Consider the following 27280-nt stretch of genomic DNA (forward strand, 5'->3'; position numbering starts at 1 on the left):
AAGAATAATAAACCACATCAAATGTAGAAAAAAAAGAATCATTCTAGCATAATTGAAAGAAAAAATATCCAAACCAATTGTAATTAAACAAATGAAATCACAATCCTTTCAACAAAGCTTATTACTGTTAATAACTCAAAGATTAAAAAAAAAAGTTGCAAATAGACATAATCAAATGTACTACTAACACACAAATTACAATGTCCACACGTTGTGTGTCATCTTCACTCAGGGATGGGACATTAACGTCGGTGGAATTAGGATGATCACTCATATCACATGTAGTGTCGTACGATGCTTCTTCACAAATTGATTGATCCATCAACGTAATTTGGTCCACTCGCCTCCAACGGAAACACGTACACCTTACTCCGACGGATTTTAAAAACTATTTGTCAATGAGAGTGGTTGTTCACGTTACCAGTGACCTTTGAGGGCTGTTCACCTTGATCCTATGGTGTTGGAAGGCTATGGCTATGGCTCAATGTGCATCCACGTCAACGATAACACCTATGGTGGGTGCAATATAGTTGCGTATAATGGCTTTATCTCTCATGGGAAGCGCAGGGTCAAAAATATAATACTCAGAATTAGAAACCTATACAAGCACCTAATTTAGATCTCAAATATCCACTAACCTCGTAGTGTTGCAGTGGTGCCCAAGGGAAGACACGCTTCTACTTGGGCTTATCCGCCAGTGAACGAGTGGCGCTTGGTGGCAGGAGCGAATCCAGAAAGCCACGGAGTTTCTAGCGAACCCACATAGCCCTATGAATCCAGCCGCGGCTTGTGGAGAGTCCATGCTGGGTTGCTGCGTCTTGTACAAGGCCGGACAGTCAGATGCATCTTCGAGGCACCTCCGATGAGCACATGCAACAGACCAAGCGGCTTCACGGCAACTATCGGACCGTACTCTCGACGTTGTGGTCTGGTGGTCTACCGGCGTTGACTTTCTCTTGACGGCGGAGACGGCAACAAAGGATTCTATTTGGCGCTGGATGCGGATAAGGGGGGTTGGGAGAGATGGTCCACCATCAGTCAATTTGGGGGTATGGTAATTTAGGTTAACGTGGTAAATTAGGTTTAAACTGTAACACCTCACTATCAGAAGTCACGTTTCCGGCTGCGCTACCCTGATAGCAAGAAGTATTACGACTACTTTACATACTAAATATTAAAGTAGGAGCCTGTGACTCGACATTGTATTGCAGATTTCTTTGAAACCCGGAAATAAATACTTTATCTTAAAAAAATACAAGCAAGCATACATTCATATACAAAACTCCTTACATAATATCTCATAATATAATATACATATAAAACATACAACTCCTATCCCTCTTACAAACTTGTAATAGCAAAGACGAGGGAAGAAAATAATCTAATTAACACAACAGCATATAAACCAAACGCAGTATAACTCTTCTTAATGCCTCTTCATCTGGTTCCTGAAAAGGTAAAGCTGTAGGGGGTGAGAACCTAACCACACGGTCTCACCACAGAGTTTCAAAGTTGTCATAAGAAGATATCTAATAAGAAAATTATTTTCCAAACTTAGTGATTATCTTTGCCTTATGAATCTTTTAAAAATCAATAGGTAATCGTTCAAAACCTTTTCGAAGAGACAATGTTTAATCTTTCAGAAATCCGAAACATTTCCTTTCTTATAAGAAAATCTCAATCAGAAACCAACCACGCAATCAAACAACACAATCATTAATTTAGCACCAAAATTCATTCTCAAATGTAGCACGCCAGGACAAACACAGGCAAGACAGACAAGGAAAGCACAAGTAGGTAGCAGTTACAGCAAATAGTTCAAGTAGCAGTTAAGAACAGTTTAACAATTAGGCAAACCAAAACAAGTTCAAACCCAAGCAAAGTATACAAATGCATATGATGCATGCCTGTCCTATGGCTGATGAGGCTCATCTGTCGGTTATCCAGCCAACCCGACAAGTCTGAATTGTCCTTAGACTGTCCCCCGACGTGCATCCCCAAGAGTCTATGCATAGCTTTTTCTCAAATAATCAATATTGCTCAATGGGGGTAACATTCCCGGGAATTTATATAGTGCCCGGTCACACTTACGTCGTAGGGTCAACAGAGTATCGAGTTTTCAACCTGGTACACGTGGTGGCAAGCCACGGTACTTTATCCAGGGAACCTTGTATCTCAGATAATTCAATTTCATAAGCCATATAAATAATTCATTCAACATTCATCAATGTTTAAGTCATTCTCAACATCATCATCATTCATCAATCCATATCTTATTTTCAAATTCATTCAAAATCATGTTTCAAAGAAAATCCTCATCGTCCTTCTTTCCATTCCGTTCACTAACAATTTTCAATCCAAAACATAACTCTTCCTTTGATAATTGAAGTAATCTTAAATCATATAATAATAATGCTTAAAATTAACCCTTTTTAAAATAACTACTTCAAATGAAACTTCTAATTTTATAAAATTTCGGCAGCACCTCTTCTAAAACTCGGATTCTGCCACCCTTTTCGGGTCCCATCCAAACATTTCTCAAACCTTTTCTCAACCATTTTCCAAAATTCAACCAATTCCAATATCAAATTATTTTCAAAGCGAATTAATGCCAATAATAAATCTCTTTTGAAAATCAATCCAGCTCAAATACTAAATCATTTATAAAGTCAGACTAATTCAAAATTAACCCGTTTCCAAAATTAATTCAGTTTCATATTCCAAATCATTTCCAAAGCCGATTCGTTTACATTATCAAAAATAGCTTCAAAACCAAGAAAGCCATTTTTCATAATAATCAACTAAATAACCTTTCAAACTAATTTCTTTTCAGCAATCACAAACTACTCAAGCAATCAAGCAATCAGTCATTCAGTCCAGCAAACAACCACATTTATAAGACAATCATAATCACAGACATATGTTTCTCACATTAATATCTATTTATAACAACTCTGTAAGGTAAAATAGATTTTAAGAAGAACCCCTACCTCGATGTCGCAATCGCATAATTTAACACAACAGTCCCGCTTAGTTTAAACTCACAGAAGCAGTGGCGATTCCAACACAACAGGGACGATGGCAGCATCACCAACTCCGATTTCGCTCACAACAACAACAATAGATTCGAATTTGATGGAATCAAACGCATAAACAACTCTGAAAATTCAAAGTGACACCAAAACTAGAATGGAATTAAAACCATAACAAAAGATAAATGAGACCAAGGCAGTTCAGAGTATAAAAGTGAAACAGAGTCAAGAGAAAGGCTAAAACTAAGGCAGTGACACTAAACTTGAATTGGGGCAAGTCAACAGCAGCGATAGCAATACAAAATTGAACCAGAGCAGTGACGGTAATACCTCCGGCAGCGAGAAAATAACTGGGTTCGCCTCTAATGGTGGTGGTGGCAACGAATTCCGACGACGACAACTGTAACAAACATGCAACGACAATAAAGCTTCTGGAATCTCAAGAGAAACGAAACCCAAAGCTTAAAACCTTACCGGCAGTGCTTTTTTCGGCGACGGCAGCGGATTTTAAGGGGCGGAAGCTCAGTCCAGAAACTTCGGTGACTCAGCAGCAGCGGCGGTGGCTCCCCGCCTTCTCTTCTGTTCACATCTCCTCTCTCTCGGACCAGATCGGTGGCGGCTGGGTCGTCAACGACGGCGGAGGATCTCAACGGTGACGGCGCATGCAGATCGGCGTCGGCAGCAGCTTCTGACGACGACTGGAGCTTCGGCGACAACTATGGTTCTCCCCGGTGGCGATGGACCCAAAGGCGGCGACGATCACCCGCGCAGCAGTAGCAGCCCGCGATGATGACGGTGGCGGCGGCTCTGCACGGTGACGACAAAAGCTTCGAGGAGAGTGACCCGCGGCCTCCTCTCCTTCGTGTCTCTGTTTTCGGCGGCGACGCAGTGTGGTGGCGGCGTGATGGATGGTGGTGATGCCGCAGGTGAGACGACGGTGGTGGCGCGACAGCTCCTCCTCCCCTGGCGTTCTCCCTCTCTCACGGTCTCCCTCTTCTCTTCCCTCTCATTTCCCTTTTCTGTTTCCCCCCTTTTCTTTTCTTGTTGAGGTTTCTGTGAGTGAGGGGTGAGGGTGAGTGAGTGACGGTGAGAAGTGGGTGTGGGTAGGGATTAGATAAAATTAGGATTAGAGTTAAATTTGGGGATATTAGGGTTAATTAGGGTAGTTTAGGTAATTTTAATAAAATTAGAAGTATAGAGTATTAATTAAAAATCTAATTTAATCCTTTAAGCTTATTTTCAAAATATTATTTAATTATCAATTTGTTAATTAACTTCCAGTTAAGTATTTTAATTTAAAATTAGAGATAATATAATTAATTTTCTTTGTCTGTAAAAATTGAAAATATTAAATTTCAAAATCTCAATTATTTAAACCAAATCATATAAAATTCTTATTATTTTACCATTACTAAACTTTATAAATTAAATATAGAAAATACTTCAATAATTATAAAATTTGAATAAGAATCTTAATTTATTCCAAACTCAATTAATCAAAACTTACTTTAATTATCTTTGGTAAAAAAAATTTCTGAAATTGAAGTTATAAATAAATAATTAAACTTGAAATTAATTTATAATAAAATTTTCAAAAATTCTTAACAAAAATTTATTTTATTAATTTGTCAAGAATACAAAAATAAATGTTTATATTCTCTCTATCAATTTTTTTATATATTTTTATATTCTTAACAAAAATTTATTGTATATTCATTCGGTTCTTAATCAATTGTCATTTTTATTTTATTATTTTAGTATACTAAAAATATAATATATGTCTAAATATATTAAATTTTGGCATAATATAAACGTAAAATTCAGATGATAATTAATTAAGAACGGAAAGAGTATCGCATCCAAACAGAATAATATTAACATCCATTCCAACCAGCAGGAATCCTGAGATTGCAGCGAGAAGGAAGTGTGATAGCAAGAAGAGGATCAATTCCAAGAAGAGAAAGCTGAATGGAGTTCTTGTAAGAACAAAGGCAAACCAAATCAGCAGTTTGAATGGCTTTGCACTTTGCAGCACTGAGAAGATGGATTAACTGTGCTTTTGGTTTTCACTGATGGCATGCTTTTGCAGCAGTTTGAATTGCTCATCCCTCTATCCCTTTGGAAACGTGATGACAGCCTAATCCAGCTGTTGAGGACCTCAACCCTTAAGTGGGACCCATATCTCCCTTATCATATTCATATATGGTTATATACTCTCCTTTAAATAAATAAATAAATAAATAAATGTATTAAGATTGTAAATCTTGAGATAACATGATTAACATCCAATCAAGATGTCATAACCTATGTTATTAATTTAGTAAATTATTTTTCCTACCTTCTCTTCATAGAAACTTAATTGAATAAATTAGCTTATGCCATTTACTCGCTTGTATTATTGAAAAATATTTTATTCTTCTAATAAATTTTTTAAAATGTTCTTTTTAGTTCTAAATAAAACATTCATCTGATACAAAAAAAGAAAAGAAAAAGTCAGCATTCATCAAAGTAATTTAAAAGCTAATTAGATTATTTTTTTTATGCTAGTTTTAAGGTTAATTTTATTTTGAATTCTATTAAATTTTATATTATACATAGTGATTTACAACTAAAAATAAGATTTATCATTTTAATATTTAGTCTCAAATTAATTAAAATACACGTATGCAAATTGCTCCACTATATATACTGGGCGTTCATGCAAGTTTTTTTCATAAAACAATAGTTGAATAATATAGTATTATTAAAGATGAGAGTGGCAGTGGTGGGTGGTGGAATAAGTGGATTGGTTTCAGCATATGTGTTGGCCAAAGAGGGAGTGAATGTGACTCTTTACGAAAAAGAAGATTATTTGGGAGGTCATGCAAAAATTGTGAATGTTGAGGGTCTTGATTTGGATCTTGATTTTATGATCTTCAACCGGGTAAGTGCTCAATTTTCATTGCCTCTCCCTCCCTCCCCCCATCTTCAATTCCAACTACTTTTACATTATTGTTATTATGCCTGAATTTGAATGAATGCTGAACCATTCTCAAAGAAATTATTTTAATTACTTGGTTAGTTCTTAGCTACTGTTTTATTGCCATCCAATAAAATTAGAATAATACAAGTAAAATTAGCATGACACGCACAAATCAAAAAATGATATTAGAATTAGTGTCCAAATTAATATGTCAATAAAATCGTTGGGAAACGTTAAAGTGTGAATATTTTTTTAAACAATACTATATATACGATGAATAAAATTTATTATTTTTTGTCAATATTTAATTAATTCTAAACACTAAAAACTAAATTTTAAATTTTAAATTTAATAATTTAAAAATAAAATATTAATTTAAAGTGTTAACTAATATTAATAAAAAATATTGATCCTCTAATATTTTTATATTTTTTATTGTAGAGATATTTTAAAATTTATTGAAGATTAAAGTATTCAACAAAAAAATTTTTCGAGATTAATTTAAATCGGGATATTATTTATAAATAAATAGATAAATAAATTTGGTTCATCTTGTGTAAATACACACAAAATATATATCATATATATGATACAAAGCTGTAAATTAGTTATGTTATCAAATCATAAATCATTACATCATTATATGAATCTTTTGACCAGCCTTTGAATCATAAACTTAATATCTTCTCAAATCAACGAGCTTTCTTCGGTAAACAAAAGTATCTTCAGGATCAGATAGTCAAAAAAATTAATGAAAATAAAGAGATCGATTCACAAATAATAAAAAGTAAATAGGTTATTATTGAGGATAAAAATAATCATAATTATTGACACCCTAACACCGTGGCTGCAGTTACTGTGGCGATCGTATCACATTTTCACAGATCTATTGACACCTTAACATCGTAATACGTGACACCCTGTTTATAATATTAAATATTTTTTAATGATATTCATATCATTTTTATACGATATATATATATATTGTTCATATCCTAACCCAACGCTAAAACGCAAGTCTTGATAAAGGCCCAACCCAAAAAAGTTGGTCTCCCGTTTGACACCGACCTTCTCTCTAGAAGTCGGATCTGATCACGACTTGGCATAAGGAAGTCGGGGATCTGACTTGGCATAAGGAAGTCAGGAGTAAAGAGTAGCTGACATATAACACTAATTCAAATAAGTAACTGTCCTCCAAAATCTCTCACCCACTTCCAGGAGCCATATCTCAACTTCCTTAAGATAAAGGGACTGTTATTCCCCTTAAAAGATGGAACCACTCCAACGGTGGTTATTGGTACACCACTATAAATACACTGACACCCCTCAAGTGTCTCGAAGTTCCAATACTCTCTAAACTTGCACAGACCTTTGCTGACTTAGGCATCAGAATGTCTTTGCAGGTACCAACCCCATTCTCTCACACATACGAGTCGGACGGAGGCTCCCAAACGCAAACCTACTCGGAGGCTTCACCCTCAGACGATTGGGCCAACCCAATGAGTCTAGCCCGTTAATCTCCGGTTACCCATCGTAACATTGGTGCCGTTGTCAGGGACCCGAGGGATCATTCAAGAATGGCAGACAATTCACCTGAAGATGGCCACACGGCGTCTGATTCTGAGCAAGAGAATCTGGACGTTGGAAACAATGACGCAGACATAGCCACTCACCAAGGCGCGACCAACCGGAACAGAGAAGGCACCTCGGGGTTAAAGGACCCAAAGGCAAATTCTTCTGAAGGGCACGAGTCCGGAAAAGAAGGACAACCCCATGCAACCGACTTCATGGGACTGTTCCTCGGCCAGCAAGGACGTTTGCAGCAGCTGGAACAGGAGTTAGAACGACAGCGAGAGGCGGAGAGGAACTTGAGGAATGAGATAGAGCGACGAAAGGAGCTAGAAGAAAAACTCTTAAGGCTGGAGTCCACTCTCAAAAATTGAAGCTCCCGTAACGACCGAGAAGATTCCTCCTTTGGAGGAGAAGACCCATTCAGTGAGGACATAATGAGGGAAAAAGTTTCGAGGAACTTCAAAAGCCCTGATATGGACCTCTATGACGGAATCACGGACCCGAAGCATCATCTAAGCAACTTCAAAAGTCGGATGTATCTGGCTGACGCTTCTAATGCTACTCATTGCAAAGCTTTCCTGTCCACCTTGTCAAAAGCAGCGATGAAGTGGTTTGACAGCCTTCCTCCAAGGTCGGTCACTAGCTTCGATGACCTCTCGCGAAAGTTCCTGATGCGGTTCTCCATCCAGAAAGACAAAGTGAAGCACGCGACGAGCCTCTTGGGAGTCAAACAGGAGGTCGGAAAACCTTTACAGGACTATATGGAAAGGTTCAATAAAGCGTGCCTGGAGATTCAAGACCTGTCCACGGAGGCAGTAATCATGGGGCTAGTAAATGGACTTCGAGAAGGTCCCTTCTCTCAGTCCATATCAAAAATACACCCGACCTCCCTGAGCGATGTACAAGAGAGAGCTGAGAAGTACATCAACATGGAGAAAAATGCCAGACTACGAGAGCCGAGTTGGCGACCTGGGCACTCTCACTCATCAAAAGAGAAAGAAAGAGAGCCCAAGAAAAAAGAGGAAGTCGGCCCCGAAAGGCCTAGGAGATATCACTCTTATACTCCTCTAAGAGTTTTCCTAGTTGATGTCTATAGGGAAATCTGCCATACTGAAAGGCTACCACCCCCTAGACCCATAAAAAATAAAAAGGGGAGAAGTCGCGGCGACTATTGTGAGTACCATAAGATATACGGTCACCTAACAAATGATTGTTACGACCTTAAAAACGTGATAGAAAAGTTGGCCAGAGAAGGTCGACTTGACAGATATCTCGTGGAAATGACTGACCATCATGGGAAAAGGAAGCGAGACGACGAGGACCGAAGAGATCCACCCCCACAAACCCCAGAAAGACATATACATATGATATCAGGGGATTCGGGGGAGGCGGCCTCACAAAGTCGGCTGGCAATAGGCATTTGAAGGAAGTCTACCAGGTCGGGGGCCAGGCTGCCGACCTCCCTACTATCTCATTTACCAAAGAAGATGGACAAGGAATCATACCTGGACATGACGATCTGGTAGTGATAACCATGATCCTTACCAATGCCATCTTCATAGAACCCTGGTAGATCAGGGGAGCTCGGTCGACATTCTTTTCAAACCAACATTCGATAAGCCGGGATTAGAGGAAACGGAATTAAGAGCTTACCCTGACACCCTATATGGCCTAGGAGATACGCCAATAAAACCACTGGGATATGTACCCCTTCACATGACTTTCAGAAAAGGGGGAAAAATCCAAAACTCTAAGCATCGACTTCATAGTCATCGATGTGGGGTCAGCCTATAATGCCTTAATTGGTAGAACTACCCTAAATCGGATCGGAGCAGTGGTATCCACTCCTCACCTTTGCATGAAATTTTCAACGCCAGAGGGAATAACAACCATCAGAGGAGACCAGAAATTAGCAAGAAAATGCTACAATGAAAGCCTGAACCTGAGAGAGAAAGAAAAGGAGGTGCACACCATTGAGCTCGGAGGAGTCAGAGCTAAGGAAGAATTGCAGCCACAACCTGTGGGAAAGACTGAGGAGGTACAGGTTGGAAAAGAGGAAGGAAAAAATACCAATATAGGAACTGACTTGAAAGAAGAGTTGAAGAAGAAGCTTATAAAGCTCCTACAACAAAATTCCGACCTCTTTGCCTGGAAAGCCTCCGACATGCCAGGGATAGATCCCGAACTCATGTCCCACAAATTATCAGTTTACCCTGGATCGCGACCTGTTCAACAAAGAAGACGGAAGCTCGGACCTGAAAGGGCTCAAGTGGTAGAAGAACAAGTGCAAGCACTCCTAGAAGCTGGGTTCGTTAAAGAAGTCAAATATCCGGCGTGGTTGGCAAATGTGGTGCTAGTCAAAAAATAAAACGGCAAGTGGAGGATGTGTGTCGATTATACCGACCTGAGCAAGGCGTGTCCCAAAGACCCATATCCACTTCCAAGCATTGATACTCTAGTGGACTCCAGCTCAGGGTATCAATACTTGTCGTTTATGGACGCATACTCAGGATATAATCAAATCCCGATGTATAGGCGGGATCAAGAAAAAAGCATCATTCATCACGCCTAGAGCAAACTATTGCTATGTGGTTATGCCCTTTGGTCTAAAAAACGCTGGAGCCACATATCAAAGGTTGATGAATAAGGCGTTTTCACCTCACCTTGGGGGATTGATGGAAGTCTATGTAGACGACATGCTAGTAAAAACCAAGAATGAGACTGACCTCTCACAAGTCTTCAACACCATAAGGTTACATGGGATGAGGTTGAATCCCACAAAATGTACCTTCGCAGTGGAGGTTGGAAAATTTCTAGGATTCATGCTTACACAAAGAGGAATCAAAGCTAATCCCGACAAGTGTAAGGCAGTCCTAGAAATGAAAAGCCTGACTTGTTTAAAAGAGGTCCAGCAGCTAAACGGCCGACTTGCCGCCCTCTCCAGATTCTTGGCGGGATCAGCATTAAGATCTCTACCACTCTTTTCTCTACTAAGAAAGGGATGCCAGTTCGAATGGACTCTTGAGTGCGAAGGAGAATTCTAGGAGTTCAAAAAATTTTTAAGCCAACCTCCCATTCTGACCCGACCTAAAATCGAGGAAGAATCGTCCTGTATTTGTCCGTAGCAGACAAAGCTGTGGCATCAACTCTAATACGGGAAGATGAGGTTGGGTAGCATCTTGTATACTTCACCAGCAAATTTCTACAAGGCCCCGAATTAAGGTATCAAAAACTTGAAAGTTTGCGTATGCCTTAATAGTAGCCTCTCGAAGGTTACGACCTTATTTTCAAGCTCACACAATAAGAGTCCGAACGAACCAACCCATGAAGCAAATCCTCCAGAAGATGGACATTGTGGGTAGGATGGTTCAATGGGCAATAGATCTATCCGAGTTCGACTTAAAGTATGAAACTCGGGCAACAATAAAAGCCTAGTGCCTCACCGACTTCGTAGCAGAATATGCAGGAGATCAAGAGGAAGAATCCACTACATGGGAATTATACGTAGACGGATCCTCAAACAAAATAGGAAGCGGTGCAGGCATAATACTGGTCGACAAAGGGGGGACGCAAATAGAAGTCTCCCTCAAGTTTAAATTCCCAGCTTCTAACAACCAGGCAGAATATGAAGCCTTGATTGCAGGATTAAAACTCGTAGAAGAGGTCGGTGCAATGAAAATAGTGATATTCAGCGACTCTCAGGTGGTGACATCCCAAATAAATGGAGAGTATCAGGCTAAAGACCCCAACATCAAGAGATACTTGGATAAAACCTTGGAGCATCTCAGGCGCTTTGCAGAAACCGAGGTCAAGCATATAACCCGGGATCTCAACAGTAGAGCAGACGCCCTCTCCAAGCTAGCAAGTACCAAGCCAGGGGGGATAATAGAAGCCTGATCCAAGAAACTCTCCAAGAACCCTCTCTAGCAAAAACAGAGGCCAAACAAGACATCCTTGAAGTCTCCGGATTAGACCTCGGATGGATGAATCCTTTAGTCGAATACTTAAAATTCGACATTCTACCCAAAGAGGAAAAAGAAGCCAAGAAAATTCGGAGGGAAGCACAAAACTACACTTTGGTGAAAAATATCCTCTATAAAAGGGGGATATCAACGCCATTATTAAAGTGCGTTCCAACCTCAAGGACGACAGAATTCTTAGAAGAAGTCCATAATGGTATCTGCGAAAATCACCTCAGAGCAAGGTCCCTGGCTAGGAAAGTCATCCGAGCTGGGTTCTACTGGCCAACCTTGCAAAGGGACGCCATAGAATTCATAAAGAAATGCCAACCATGTCAAATGTATTCAAACTTCCACATCACTCCCCCCGAAGAGCTCATTAGTATAACTTCTCCATGGCCTTTCGCAAAATGGGGATTGGACTTGTTAGGACCATTCCCCCAAGCACCTGGACAAGTAAAATACCTAATAGTAGGGGTAGACTACTTCACGAAGTGGATAAAAGTAGAACCATTGGCCACCATCACCGCCCAGAGAAGTCAGAAGTTTCTCTACAAAAATATTGTCACAAGGTATGGAGTACCTCATTCCATCACCACTGATAATGGAACACAGTTCACCGACTCAACCTTCAGAAACCTAGTAACCAGTATGAAGATCAAGCACCAGTTCACCTCGGTAGAACATCCACAAGCAAATGGGCAAGCCGAGGCAGCTAACAAAGTCATATTGGCAGGGTTGAAGAAAAGGTTACAAGAGGCAAAGGGAGCCTGGGCTGAAGAACTCCCACAAGTACTTTGGGCTTATCGGACTACACATCAGTCTGCCACAGGGAAAACACCCTTCTGACTTGCTTATGGCGTAGAAGCCATGATACCAGTTGAAATCAGCGAGCAAAGTCCAAGGGTGAACTTCTACGATGAGGTCGAAAATATACAGGGGCACAAAGAAGAACTGGAATTACTCCCTGAAGTCTGAGAACAAGCGCAGATAAGAGAAGCAGCGTTGAAACAAAAGGATGGCAAATAGATATAATAGTCATTCGAAGAAGTTTCACCCCAGACGACTTGGTTTTGATTAGAAATGATATCGGAGTCAATAAATCTGGGGAGGGAAAGCTCGATGCTAATTGGAAGGGACCATACAAAATTAGTGAGGTCTTAGGAAAAGGCTACTATAAGGTGTCCGACTTAAACGGCGCCGAGCTACCTAGGTCGTGGCATGCTTGTAATATGAAATGGTACTATAGTTAAATGAGAACTCCATTCCCTGATGTACTCTTTTCCCAACTTCATGGTTTTTTCCCAAGGAAAGGGTTTTCCTGAAGGGGAGTTTTTAACGAGGCATCAAAGTGGAGGCTAAGGGGCTGCAAATTGGCAAAAACCCTTAGTAGCAAAAAGTACCTTTGCAAATAAATAAAGATCTTTTCCATATCTCTTTATAAAATTCCTTTTTACGTTATTTTCACTCTTTCCACGAAACGCGCCGACTTAAGCTCGACAAAGCGTGAAAATCCCATGAACCGACCTAGATGGTCGTCAGGATGAAACGACGAGGTACAAGTCGGCGTAAAGAGGTTATAAAAGTAGACCATGAAAAAACTCGGAAAATAACCGACTCACAAGTCGGGAAACCCGAGATGAAATGAAATGCATCGCAAAAATAACCTAAGTTATAAAAGCTCAATAAAAGAAAAATTGAGTGCAGGGAATACCAAAAAGAGATAAGAAAATCCATCAAAAGGCCAAAAGCAGAGGCTGTCCTAAGTCCTGTAGGAAAATTCAAAATAACTTAGAACAAAAGACAGCCAGCCAAGATAAAAGATTTTCAAGGCAAAAAGATTGAAAAGGGTTTTTTCGCAAAAAATAACCTAAACAGAAAGCATGCACGCAACAAATATAGCCTAAACCCTTATCCAAAAAAGGGTATTTTTAAATATTTTGTTTACGGCCACAAAAATCCAAGAAATGTCAAACTGCCACCACAAAGAAACAAAATATAAAAATTGTTTAAAAAACAGGGGACGCACAGGCCGGGCCCCCATATAGCCACAATCTGTTAATTAGGAGGAAGATCACCACCAAGAGAAGGGTCATCACCACCAGAAACGGGAAGAGAAGTCGGAGCAGCACCAGGAGGGGGAGGAACAGAAGAGGAACTCGGCACGTCTCCCCGAAGAAGAGACATCACCATCTTTTGTCCCCTCGTCTTCAGCTCAGAGTCAGTCGCAGGTATGGGAGGGAAGACAATGGCACCGTCCACTACGATCTTGTCAGAATCTAATGAAGAGAAGTCCAAGTCGGGAGCAATAACTCCGACTTGTTCCTTAAAAATCCTCCATGCCTCCTCTGCACCCTCAGCGATCGACCTCCAAGTCCTAAAAAGCGTCCTGACACCCAGAAAGCTCCTTCTTCAGATCCAGATTCTCCCCAAAGAGCCTAATGTAATTCTTCTCTGCCTTCTCCTTGAGGCTCTCTGCCATGGCACACTGGCCCATCAATTTCTTCTCCCGAACCCGAACCCGATCCTTCTCCTCCTTTAACTTGGTAACCTCCTCCTTTAACTTCTTCTCCTCTTCCTGGTATAAGAAAATTCTCCCCTCAAGCTCCTCAACCTTTCGGGCAGAACCCAAAGAGCTAAGGGGAGTATGTTCAAAAATATCTAGGAGTTTCGTACACACCCCAACTACCCAGATGCTCCCCTGAACTATAACATTCAGATGGTTCCGAACCATAGTATCATCCATATTAATCGATGAATGGGGAAAAATATGGTTCCGGACAAATTGGGGACCATCGAACGTAACCCCGGAAGAAGAGCCAAAAGTCTTTCGCTTCTTCTTCTCGGGCTCAGGGGAAGATCAAGGCGGAGGGGGAGGAGAAGGAAGAGAGGAAGTAGAAGAAGAGGATACCATGAGAGGACGGGAGGAAGTCCCCAAATTGTGAGGAGGAGGAAGAGGAGGAAGAGTACCAGTAGCCCTTGCCGCATCCACCCGCGCCCGAGATCTTTTCTTGGCATCTTGAACTTTTTGATAAGAAGAGACAGAAGCTTTCTTCACCATTTCTGAAAAAGAAGAAGGCAAAGAATCAATTTACAAGGAAATCGGAATTTCAGAGTCAGAAATGATTAAAACAAGTCGGAGCAAATAAAAAAACAATCATATCTACCTATTTGGGTCCGAAAAAAATTCGGAGACCCTTGGAGAAATTTCTTTGTATCCAAATAAGGGGCCCTCCTCCAAACTTCTCGGAGGAACCCCACGACAGCCTCCTCGACCTCATCTAAATCGTCCAAACCATACTTCTCCATAGGAGAAGCCTCCAACCAGTATAAAGGGAAGCAAGGAGCAGAATTTTCATCTAGGAAAAAGGGGTGGTGACCCTCTACAGCTTGAACTTTAAAGAAGAAATTTTTGAAATCATGGAAGGATTCATCAAAAAGGTTGAAAACTCTCCGGCCTTGAATAGCCCCGAAAGATACCACTGTTGTTTATTATTTTGCCCACTAAAAGGCTTGGTCATATGAAAGAGATAAAAGAAAATTTTCAAAGAGGTCAGAAAAGTCTAAGGCTTAACTGACAAGCTGGTAAACCTTTAAGAAACCCTAAGAGTTGGGATGAAGTTGAGTAGGAGCGACACGGCAGTGATACAGGACAGAAATCTCAAAAGCAGAAAAAGGTAGAAAAACTCCCAGGTGGGTGAAAAAGCTCTCATACATAAAAAAGAAATGAGGGTCCTCGTCAGAGGCCCTCCCAAAACAAACCCGGTCTTCTGAACCCAGGGCAACCAATTCGTATCTTGGCTCATCCTCATCAAGAACAAAGATTCTATGGTGAGTACGGAGATCGATAATATAGTCGATATCCACTAAATGGCTTTCTCCCAGAACGGTGACATCCACCCACTGTGCAAGGGACTCTAGAGAAGACATCGTTTCCTAAAGGATGGCGAAACCTACAAAGGAAAAAGGAAAATGGATCAAAAACAGGGTCTCTAAGGGGCTTAGGGTCAGACCCTCAACAAAACAGAGTCACTAAAGCCTATGGTTAATACTCCTCACTAAAAAACATGCAAACAGAAGCACTTACAAGGAAAAAAGAAGAGAAGAAGAACTAACCTTCGCTTGAAGAAATGTAGAGGCAGCAGTAACTCGAAGAAAGAAGAAGTTTTCTGCGAACAGAAGAAGTTTTCTGCGAACAGAAGAAGTCTCTTGCGAATGGAGAGTGTAAGTGCAAAAGTTTTCAGAAACGAAACAAAGAAAGAGAGGGAAAGTATTTATAAACACATCAGGGGCATAATGGTAAAAGTCAAGAGTAGTCATTAAAGAAATGTGCCGTTACCAATGTAACTGCTTCCCATGTGTAAATACGCAAATTCCTAATGGACGCGACTGTTGGAAAATTTTGAATCACGTCGGTTTCGAAAAACCACGTCGGTTCTTCATCATGTCAGCCATAAACCCGAGTTGAAATACTCGAGTCCAAACTCTTAAAGAAAAGAGATCGTACCCGAGTAGGGGCACTGTTCATACCCTGACCCAACGCTAAGGCCCAGGTCCAAGATAAAGGCCCAACCCAAAAAGGTTAGTCCCCCGTTCGACACCGACCTTCTCTCTAGAAGTCGGATCTGATCACGACTTGGCATAAGGAAGTCGGGAGTAAAGAGTAGCTGGCAGATAACACCAATTCAAATAAGTAACTACCCCCAAAATCTCTCACCCACTCCCAGGAGCCATATCTCAACTTCCCTAAGATAAAGGGACGGTTTTTCCCTTTAAAAGGTGGAACCACTCCAACGGTGGTTATTGGTACACCACTATAAATACACTGACACCCCTCAGTTCCAATACTCTCTAAACTTGCCCAGACCCTTGCTGACTTAGGCATCGGAGTGTCTTTGCAAGTACCACCCCCCATTCTCTCATACATACGAGTCGGACGGAGACTCCCAAACGCAAACTTGTTCGGAAGCTTCACCCTCAGACGATTGGGCCAACCCAACGAATCTAGCCCGTTAATCTCCGGTTACCCATCGTAACATATATATATATATATAATATCTAATTAAAGAATAATATGTTACTAAATTAACTTGTTTAATTATTTTTTTTTCTGTTTAGCTTTTTATTTATTCGAATTACAACAAAAAATGAAGTAAAATTATGAATTTTACCAACTGAACAAATAAATCATTACAAATTTTATCATAAAACAAATTTCAATTACAAAACAAATTAATCTGTTTAAAAAGAAATTTCACATTCTAATTTCATAAATCCAAATCATCGTATTTTTACCACGTTAAATAAAATTTTATTTATCCCAACTTAACATGTAACATCGTAAGACTTATATTTCATATTCGAGACCTATTATTATTATTATTATTATTATTATTATTATTATTATACGAACAAAAATAATTTAATTTTTTAAATTAATCTCCTTTGTTATTAATATTTTTATGTCTTTAAAATTTTTTTAGAATTCTTTTTTATTTTTTTAGTCTTAACTTTTTCAGAATTTATGCATATGAAAAGATAGAAAATAAAATTGTAGAGGACATGGGTAATGTTGTTAGATAGTGAGTAGTAATTGAGGGATTTTTATTTTAATAAATAAATTAAATATAATAATTATCGAAATAAATAATTTAAAAAATATTTAGTGAAATAAATATTCTTTTATCTCGTTACACAATAAACGAGATATATGTAGTTGTATAAACGAGATAGATGTTATCTCGTTTACATTGTATTTGTAAATGAGATATATGCATTAATAAATAATTAAATATAATTTTTGAAAATAATAAAAAATATTAATGCTTTTAATTTTGACCAAACTCTTATAAATAGAATGTTTCAAACAATAGAAAAGATAAACCGTTCATTTTAAATGAGAGAGAAAATGGATGGTTCATTTAAAATGAGCACGTTAACACACGTTAACATGTTTATAAGTGCACCGTTAAACTGTCCACTATTAATACGGTTATCTTGGATTCATTCTTAATGGAATCATCCAACCAATCAATCTATCTCCATTGAGTTCTTTCTAAATTATATTTCAAATTTTTATGTACTCTCGTGCAACAAACGAAATTTTATAAATTTAAAATTTGAAATTTCAAAAATTATAGTTAATTATTTCGTTTAAAAATTTAAAATTTTGTTTATTGTATGGGAGTACATGAAAATTTCATTTGTTACACGAGAGTACATGAAAATTTGAAATATAATTTAAATAACCTTATTTCAGACAGAACTCAATAGAGATGGATTTATTAGTTGGATGATTGAGCCAATTCAAGGTAACCGTTTTAATAGTAGCCAATTTAACGGTGCACTTATTCACTTTTAAAGTAAATGTGTTAACATGATAAATGGACAGTCCATCTTTCTTGTTATTTTAAAATAGACGGTTTACCTTTTCTATTATTTGAAACATTCCATTTGTAAGAATTTGGTCAAATTAAAAGTATTAATATTTTTTATTATTTTAAAAAATTATATTTAATTATTTATTAATGCATATATATGAAAATTGAATAATTACATATATCTCGTTTATACTCTAAACGAGATACATACAAAATTATCTCGTTTACAGTGTAAACAGAATAAGAGAATGATATTTATTTCGATAAATATTTTTTAAATTATTTATTTTGATAATTATTATATTTAATTTATTTATTAAAATAAAAAATTCAGTAATTGAGTGTAGACTTTTTGTTTGAGTGGATTGTAAATGTGGCCATGTGACAAAATCTAAAAAAAATATTCATCAATTTGTTTAAAAAAACCAATCATTATAAAATTGGTCTAACTAAATTATATTCGAGTCGGTCTATAAATACATTTAATTTTGAGTCAAAACTAGTATTTTTAACAAATTCAATACGAATACAATCTAAATTATTCATTAAGAATATTTTTGCAGATTATTTTTTTTCTACCAAAAACATTTTCCTCAAATAAAATGAAACAATGGAAAAGCATATTCATAAAATAGGGAAAAAGTATATAGCTAGAGCATATTACAAAAAAATCTTAAAAACTTGCAAGTTGCCAAAATCGTTAAAGAAATAATAAGTATGAAATCAGAGAACAGAGAAATATAGCTACAACAAAACAGAGAATAGAACAGATAAAACTAAAACAGATTAAACCGCAAAGATATATAAAACTAAGGCACAATATATATAGGGAAGAAAGTTGAAATGATTCCTTTGTTAAAATATCCAAACAAAATAATAGGTATAGTAAAGTAAATTAAATTCCGACCAAAATTATGTTACCTATTTTAAAGCCAATATTCCAAAGGAGAAAAAAAAGCACATGCAAAGTTTGTTAGATAATAAATAATTAAATATAGAAAATAGAACTTTGTTAGATTTTCAACACATTAACATAAAAAGTTTAATTTATTAGAATATAAATTAATAATTAAGTTAATATGTATTAAAGAATTGTTTATCTTTTGTTTGCTTTTGACCTTTTAAATATTGGAAAGAGTAATAAAATTTATTCTCCTAAATTATAATGAACCCGTTAAACGTAACACACACATATATCACATGAGCATCACCAATTCTTAATTTTAATTTTATTTTATTTTAGATCTCACATAATATCATATAAGTATTTGTGATGAGACTATATATCATACAAATTAATTTAAAATTTAATATAAAATTTATTACTTTAATATGTAGTTTCATTTCAATTTAACGTTATATAACAAAGTTACAATATTCATTTAATAAATATATAAATGATAATATTTTACTAATTTTTTTTTTAAAATGATATAATATCTTTTTACTGATACCAATATCATTTTAAAAATAATAGACAACGTAAATTTCAATTTTAAATTAGTTCAGTTACTATAAAAATTAAAACTGATATCCAAAGAATATCCCATTAAAATTACTCTTTCCCTCTTTATTAGATAAGCTTTGAATTTAATTATTGTGTGGCTCCTTTTTCAAATTATTTCTTATAATATTTATTTGTCAACACTCATAAAAATACATGTATTAAATAAGTATAGTAATACAACAAAAATACAATTTTATTTTTATAAAACTATTTTGGCACGGCCATTAAAAAACTTTGCTTATTTTTCTTATTATACATCTCTAAATGGACAACACAAATTAAAACATAATATCAATAATAAATCCAACAAATATGCAAATGATGAGAGCCTCCAGGGGTTCATAAGTCTTTTTTTATGTGAGATATCATATATGTATATATGCTGTTTTTTTTTTTAATTGTTGTGGCCCTGTATTTGTCTCTAACAAGTGGTTGAAAAATGTTTTCACCTGTTAAAATGTTAGTTACTAATGCATTTTTCTCACTTGAAAGTACAATTAGAAAATGTAACATTGATAATTAAATAGGTATCATATCCTAACATGATGGAGTTGTTTGAGAATCTTGGAGTTGACATGAAATTATCAGACATGTCATTTGCCATTAGTCTTGGTGGCGGTCGCAGCTGTGAATGGGGCAGCAGAAACGGTTTGTCTGGCTTGTTTGCACAGAAGAAGAATGTGATCAACCCTCACTTCTGGCAAATGCTTAGGGAAATTATCAAGTTCCAAGATGATGTTACAAGGCAAGTAGTACTACATGAGGATAACAATGACTATACCACATTGAACTTGTAAAAATAATACTAGTCATAACTGAAGTTAAACAGGTTATGAATGTCTAAAATTGAGAAAAATAATGCTAATTAGCTAGTTCATGAGTGATTATATCCTAATAAATTGAGTTTGTTGTTTCATTTTGCAATAAAAAATGCAGCTATCTTGATATGCTTGATAACAATCTGGACATGGAGCGCAATGAGACCTTGGAGCAATTTATAAAGACTAGGGGTTATTCTGAATTATTTGTAAAAGCATATCTTGTGAGTAGTTCATTTGTATCTTATAAGACTTTTTTTATTTCTATAAACATTACTTTGGTAGTGGCATAATTAGTGTATGCTTATTAATTTGTTACAATATGAAATTAATGAATGTAGATTCCAATTTGTGGTTCTATATGGCCCTGCTCTTTTGAAGGAGTTATGAGCTTTTCTACTTTCTCAGTTTTCTCCTTCTTTCGCAATCACCATCATCTTCAGGTAGCTAGTAAGGAGAAAATCTATCTCAGATTTATATAATGATGAATGATCCAGTTTCAAATATCCAAATAACAAAAAATAAAGGACTGCTTGATTCACTTGAACCTCTTCTTCTCCTTGCAGCTCTTTGGAAGACCGCAATGGCTAACTGTTAAACGTCGCTCACACACTTATATTAAGAAGGTGCCATATAGTAATTAATTTATAATGTTAAGCTTGATGGTAGTATCTCTTCGTGTAACTTATACCATATATATTTTAGTTTAAGCTATAAATGAAGATTTTAACATTAATTATTTGTTATAATAACTAGGTCAAAGAAGAGCTTGTTACAAGAGGTGGTCAAGCAATAACAAATTGTGAGGTGGAGTTGGTTTCAGCAACAGAAAATAGTAAGTCATGTGTTTATTCCCTTGTTATACTCATGATTTTTAGTCATGCACGTTTTCTTTTTCTTTTTTTTCAAACATCATGTGTGATTGAATGATGTTGATCAAGCAACAATCTGAGAAATTTTTAGGATGTCTTGTGCACTGCAAAAATGGTTCCAAAGAAATGTATGATTGCTGCATAATCGCAACACATGCACCTGGCACTTTGAGATTATTAGGAGAGGAAGCGACATATGATGAGCGAAGAATTCTAGGTGCTTTTCAATATGCATATAGGTAAGATTCATCTTAACATTTCTATCTCTTATCTTGGCTATTATTCGTTCATCTTAACTAGTTACGTTTGAAAAGTGATTAATTTCATCAAAAGATATGATGATGATATTTTCTCTTTGTAAGATAGAGTTGAAAATCAAGTTTTATAAAACTAGAAGCCTTTTTTTTCTTGCTTAAGAGTCTCCATGTTTGTTAAATGAATAATACTTTACAAAACATGTTACAAGGAAAAGATTGATCTTTACTTTTCATGTACAAATAATATAAGTCCACATGTACAACAATTCTTTGATTTCTATTGGCAGTGATACTTTTCTTCACCATGACAAAAATTTAATGCCTCAAAACCCATCAGCATGGAGTGCATGGAATTTTCTTGGATGTAACAATAATAACAAAGTTTGTGTGACATTTTGGCTCAACATTCTTCAGGTTGGTAACAATTCATATAATGCATTTTTTCGTAACTTAAATCTACTAGAAGACAAGTGAACTATGAGTAAAACTTGTTAGTTGATTTTATATTCTAATTTGCAGAATCTTGGTGAAACAAGATTACCCTTTCTTATAACTTTAAATCCAAATCATACACCAAAAAATACCCTTCTTAAGTGGTCAACTAAACATCCAGTTCCATCAGTTGCTGCATTCAAAGCTTCACATGAGCTTGAAAAAATTCAAGGAAAAAGAGGAATTTGGTTTTGCGGCGCTTACCAAGGTACTTTAATTTGACCTGGTTTTGGCCATTTAATTACAAGATAAGCCCTAGTTAAATTATAAACATTAAAATTACTTATACACAGAAATGCTAACATAAAACTCTAGATAGATGAAGTTATTATGTATATCAAATCACGTTTTCTTTTTCAATAACCACCTTTACTATTTTGAGACATTTTGATATGCATTAAATTAAATATACATGTGACATAATCAAATATTTGTGCTTTTCAGGTTGTGGATTTCATGAAGATGGATTAAAGGTAGTTAAAGAAACTTTATTATAATGAAAACAAGATTGAAATGTTTTTTGTTTAAAAGTAATACTTTCTTATACATGCATGAGACAATCGAGCCTTTTTTTATATCAATAATGGCTAATAGAAATTGCAAACTTTTTATGTGAATCTATTTTCTATCCAAATGATAAGTTGAAAAGGAATGAAAAGACTAACCAATATGAAACAAATTGCAGTCTGGCATAATTGCTGCAAATGCAGTTCTTGGAAGATGTTGTTCCTTCCAAACAAACCCCAAACGCATGGTACCTTCCTGGAAAGAACTTAGTGCACGTTTTTATGTGATGAGATTTCTAAGTTCCTATGTCAATACCGGTTGTTTAACGTAAGTTCACTTTTATTAGTGTGTAGCTGCCTCTTTCACACTCTCACGTTAGAAGTATTATATTCGTGCAAAATAATGATATTCTCTTGAAGATTATAGCATTGACTTTATTCTTTTTCTTGAATCACACGTCTATCTTGCCTTGAGGAGTTTACAGTTTATTGGAGGAGGGAGGAACAATATTTACCTTCGAAGGAACCGATATGAAGTGCTCTCTAAAGTGTGTAATGAGAATCCACAGTCCCCAATTTTATTGGAAGGTGTGTGTTTTTTATTGATGCAGGAAATAAAGTTATTGATTTTCATTTCCACTTGTTGGCATGAAACTAAAACAATTAACATTTTTAATGTATTTGTCAGGTTATGACACAAGCTGATTTAGGCCTTGCAGATGCATATATTAATGGAGACTTCTCCCTTGTTGATAAAGATGAAGGTCTTTTGAATCTTATTTTGGTAAGCAGAATCATTAGGATCTAATTAACACAACCTACTATTATTATTATTATTATTATTATTATTATTATTATTATTATTATTATTATTATTATTATTATTTACTTTCATGTATTTGTATACTTTATATATAGATTATCTTAGCAAGCAGAGATTCAAATGCATCAAACTCAAAATTGAAGAATAGGTAAGTTTATCATGATATGTATATGCATTGAAATTGTATTTTTCCTTTTTCAAACTTTTTTGCCCCATTTTTGACTTCAGGGGTTGGTGGATACCAATTCTCCCTACAGCTATTTTATCATCTGCAAAATTCTCCATTAAGCATTATTTAAGGAAAAATACTCTCTCACAAGCTCGTCGCAACATCTCTAAACACTACGATCTGGTAAAAGATCATTAATTACCAAAGTTACAAGTGTCAATGATATTATTCTAAACAAATTGTGATAAATTTTCATCAATATGAAGTTTTTTTTATCATTACAAAGAAACTAATAAAATCATAGAGTGAGACCAAATTGTTTGTCAGAGTACAACAAAAAGAATGTACTTAGTACTAAACAAAGAAACTCAATAAATGCACTTATTGAATCCTAACTACATGAAGCATAAGAGATAACAAAGACAACAGTACATCAATCTTATATCATCTGACTTAAGCATAAAAGATATGTCAAACTAGATATTCTACTGCTTACATGAACTGAGGGGTTATATATACCCCTATATTTTGGATTTTTATTCAACTTTCTGTAACTAGAATAGAAAAGAACCAAAAGTGTAACTTTTCATGCCAGCTAAGCTATAATCATTGCTTTACAAAGAAGTTTTAGTTGAATTATTAATTATATTTCTTTTATTTATTTATTTATTTTTATTTCTTGATAATATATCTCAAAGTGTTTGTTTTTTGTTTCTTAGAGCAATGAATTGTTTGCACTATTCTTGGGTGAAACAATGCAATATTCATGTGCAGTGTTCAAGGCAAGGCAGCAACTTTTTGATACTCGAGTCCATATTTCTTGTAAACATATAGGATTAAGTATGATTTTGATCCCTAACGTAGAGGCCGAAAATTTATTTCGTTCCCGACCTTTTTTTTGCTACAAAATAGTCCCGAAGGTTTAACTTAATTTTAAAACCGTCCTTCAGACCAAAATGCCCTTTCCCCTTCTTCCCCAAAATTAAGTACAAGCAAAAGCACAAGCACAAGCAGAAACAAAACCAGAAGTAACAACAATAATAAATCAACAATGTAATCAAGCAGAAGCAGAAGCATGACAACAACAACAACAATGTAATCAAGCAAAAGCAGGAGCAGAAACAGAAGCAGGAGTAGAACAACAACAACAACAATGAAACAATGTACAATCAGAAGCAGAAGCAACCAGAAGCAACAATAATTAAAAATCAACAATATAATAGAAGCAGAAGTAGAAGAAGAATTGAAGCAGAAGCAGAAGCCGGCGAGCCACCCGAAACTGCCATCACAGTGCCGCAATCCTTTTCTTCTTCTCTCTTCACGCTACCCTAGCGCCACCGTCACAGCGTAACCACTTCTCCTCCCTCGGCTCACCACCAAAGCCTTCCCCCGTTCTTGCCTCGAACCAGAACCCACCGCCATCGAGCACCTCTGCCGAGCCCAGAGGAGCAGCGGCAGTGGCCCTTCCCCCTTCCCCCAACTCTCCCCCCTCGAATCCCTTCCCCCTTTCTCCCCTTCTCCCTTTCCCCCTTATTCAACATTTTTTTTAGTTCGGGGTATTTTTTGAATAAAAATAAAAAATTTGATAAAAAAGAGGATTTTAAAACAAACTGAAATCTTCGGGACCATTTTGTAGCGAAAAAAAGCCAAAAATGAAATAAATTTTTGGCCTCTAGATTAGGGACCAAAATCATATTTAACCCTAAAAATATATATACTTCTTTTATAATTTTTGCTTTAGCTCTTGTTCACATTTTTCTTTCTTTGTCTCTTTCCACATAGAATGAAGATGAGGATTTGAAAACTGCACAAATGAGAAAACTATCTCTTCTCATTGAAAAAGTGAGTGACTTTAAAATCACTTTAGGATCTTGTTTTACTTTCTACATTGTAAAGGGCCTAATAATTTTTATTAATAAATGAAGGCTAGAATAGACAAGAAACATGAAATTCTTGAGATCGGATGTGGATGGGGAGGTTTAGCTATTGAAATTGTCAAACAAACTGGTTGTAAATACACTGGTATCACTTTGTCTGAGGAGCAACTAAAATTTGCAAAAAGAAGAGCAAGAGATGTTGGACTTGAGGTATATGACAAGCTAATATTTATTATTTTATCAATTTTTTAATAGTCTTCTATGTCCAGGATAGACACTAAATATGCATGTTTAGTTCTTTCTTTTTATAATTTAGTTCATTGCATGAGTATCACCCTTGTCAAATGTTATAAATTCATAATTTCAGGACCATATCAAATTTCTTCTATGTGATTATCGCCAACTACCGAATATATTCAAATATGATAGGATTATATCTTGGTGAGCAAATTTTATTTTTAACTCTGCAGAACTACATATGGTAAATTATTGTCCAATGTATTGCATAACATGTTTAAGGGTAATCCAGTGAAATGATAGAAGCAGTTGGTCATGAATATATGGAAGAGTTCTTTGGTTGTTGCGAATCAGTATTGGCAGATGATGGACTTTTCGTTCTTCAGGTATAACATTTTTGCAATGTTTAGATTATAATAAGTTCTAGAGTATTTGCAAGGATGTATATACTTACTACTCTCCCAAAAAAGGAGTTACTACTATTGTTACAAAATTTGGTATTTAAATTGGTGCTAACTTATAACGATGGTTATCTTATTTCATAGTTTTCATCTGTCTCGGATGATCGTTACGATGAGTATAGGCGTTGTCCTGGCTTCATTAAGGAATATATTTTTCCAGGTGGATGCCTACCCTCCCTGCGTAGGGTAATATCAGCCATGGTAGCTACATCAAAACTATGGTACAATTTATATGTTACTGCAGAATCTAATAACCAAGAGCATATCTCTTCATTATTCTCTTTTCTTAATGAAGAAATGAACTTTGTTGAATGTAGTGTGGAACATACTGAGAATATAGGAATTCATTTTCACCAAACATTAAGGTGGTGGAGTAAGAACTTCATGGAAAAGCAGAGGTATGTAATTAATTTCACAGGAACATACTTTGTTGTACTAAATTTAAGTTGCTAATTGAACGTATTTCCTTTTTACATCTCCCATTCCTACTTACACTTACAAATTTATTTGAAAATTGTCTTTCTGTTGTTAGTGAAATTTTGGCTCTTGGGTTCGATGAAAAGTTCATCAAGGCATGGAAATACTATTTTGATTATTGTGCTGCAGGTTTTAAGTCGCGAACACTCGAGAATTATCAGGTACGGCACAAATAAACCGGCATTGAAAATTTTTCATATTCTTCAAAATTTTGTATTGGGAAAATATTTCGAAATAGGACTTCTAATGAAAAACAATTTCCAGAATTATAAGAACATTCTTTGAACCATACACCATAGGTGTCTTGATGCCTACTTGATGTTAATAGCAAAAGGAGTAAGAGCAGAACAAACCTAACATAAATCCAAAATATAGTCACCAAAAAAAAAAAAAATCCAAAATATAAAAAGAACAAATAGATTGTGTCTTCCATAACAAAGTAATAATAATACGGCTGAAATTTAGACCACTCCTAAATATAATACTTAACTAACAACAGAGTTCATTAATAAGGATTAATGAGCAGCATTAATCATGATTTTAACATTTTTTAACAGTTGGATCATGTGAAATTAACTGGATTTCATTTATGTATTATTAGATGGTTTTCTCACGGCCTAACAACACTACTACACTCAAGGATCCGTACAGAAGCTGGCCCTCTCCATGTTGAGAACAAGTCATAATCCAAAATAACGTACTTTATTGCACGATGTTGCAATGAACCTTCTGTATGACAAACGGCAAAAGATATATTTATGATATTGGTTTACCTTCTTTGCTGGTTTGTTGCTTGCAAAGGGGAGACTGGTTATCTCTGAAAAAATAAAAGAACTATGCTTTGCATTTTATATTACCAAAAATAAAGATTTCATTTTA

The 27280-nt window shown here is 36.0% G+C and overlaps 1 protein-coding gene and 1 long non-coding RNA gene across 4 annotated transcripts; one reads left to right on the forward strand and one right to left on the reverse strand.

The window, feature by feature from the left end:
* Positions 1 to 28: 28 nt before the first annotated feature.
* LOC112777088 (uncharacterized) lies at positions 29 to 5518 on the reverse strand. Its single transcript, XR_003190303.3, has 5 exons — positions 3507 to 5518; positions 3363 to 3432; positions 2991 to 3159; positions 639 to 1448; positions 29 to 510 (listed from the first exon to the last, which is right to left on the reverse strand). It is a non-coding gene; the product is annotated as an uncharacterized lncRNA (long non-coding RNA).
* Positions 5518 to 27280, forward strand: LOC112777430 (uncharacterized). Of its 3 annotated transcripts, XM_025821807.3 has the most exons (24): positions 5518 to 5955; positions 19940 to 20157; positions 20349 to 20454; positions 20572 to 20673; positions 20797 to 20856; positions 20987 to 21065; positions 21194 to 21341; positions 21647 to 21773; positions 21879 to 22059; positions 22296 to 22324; positions 22537 to 22685; positions 22843 to 22945; positions 23046 to 23141; positions 23276 to 23328; positions 23409 to 23532; positions 24069 to 24131; positions 25132 to 25191; positions 25275 to 25436; positions 25594 to 25667; positions 25756 to 25849; positions 26009 to 26145; positions 26242 to 26322; positions 26457 to 26562; positions 27003 to 27280. In XM_025821807.3, the coding sequence occupies exons 1-24, from the start codon at positions 5782 to 5784 to the stop codon at positions 27072 to 27074; spliced, it is 2598 nt and encodes an 865-aa protein (XP_025677592.1). In that variant the 5' UTR covers positions 5518 to 5781; the 3' UTR covers positions 27075 to 27280. The 3 variants fall into 3 exon arrangements, with proteins under 3 accessions (XP_025677592.1, XP_072083491.1, XP_072083492.1); XM_072227390.1 differs by lacking the exon at positions 23409 to 23532 and having other exon boundaries at positions 24069 to 24171; XM_072227391.1 differs by lacking the exons at positions 5518 to 5955; positions 19940 to 20157; positions 21879 to 22059.

This window comes from Arachis hypogaea, chromosome 19, assembly GCF_003086295.3.
Source record: "Arachis hypogaea cultivar Tifrunner chromosome 19, arahy.Tifrunner.gnm2.J5K5, whole genome shotgun sequence".
In the NCBI taxonomy this organism is placed as follows: Eukaryota; Viridiplantae; Streptophyta; class Magnoliopsida; order Fabales; family Fabaceae; genus Arachis; species Arachis hypogaea.

Excerpts from the sequence above, each read along its gene's own strand:
- LOC112777430 (XM_025821807.3), top strand. The coding sequence starts at position 5,782 with ATGAGAGTGGCAGTGGTGGGTGGTGGAATAAGTGGATTGGTTTCAGCA. Across the intron at positions 20,674-20,796 it reads GCAATCACCATCATCTTCAG|CTCTTTGGAAGACCGCAATG; the intron begins GTAGCTAGTAAG and ends TTCTCCTTGCAG. Across the intron at positions 22,946-23,045 it reads GTCCCCAATTTTATTGGAAG|GTTATGACACAAGCTGATTT; the intron begins GTGTGTGTTTTT and ends TGTATTTGTCAG.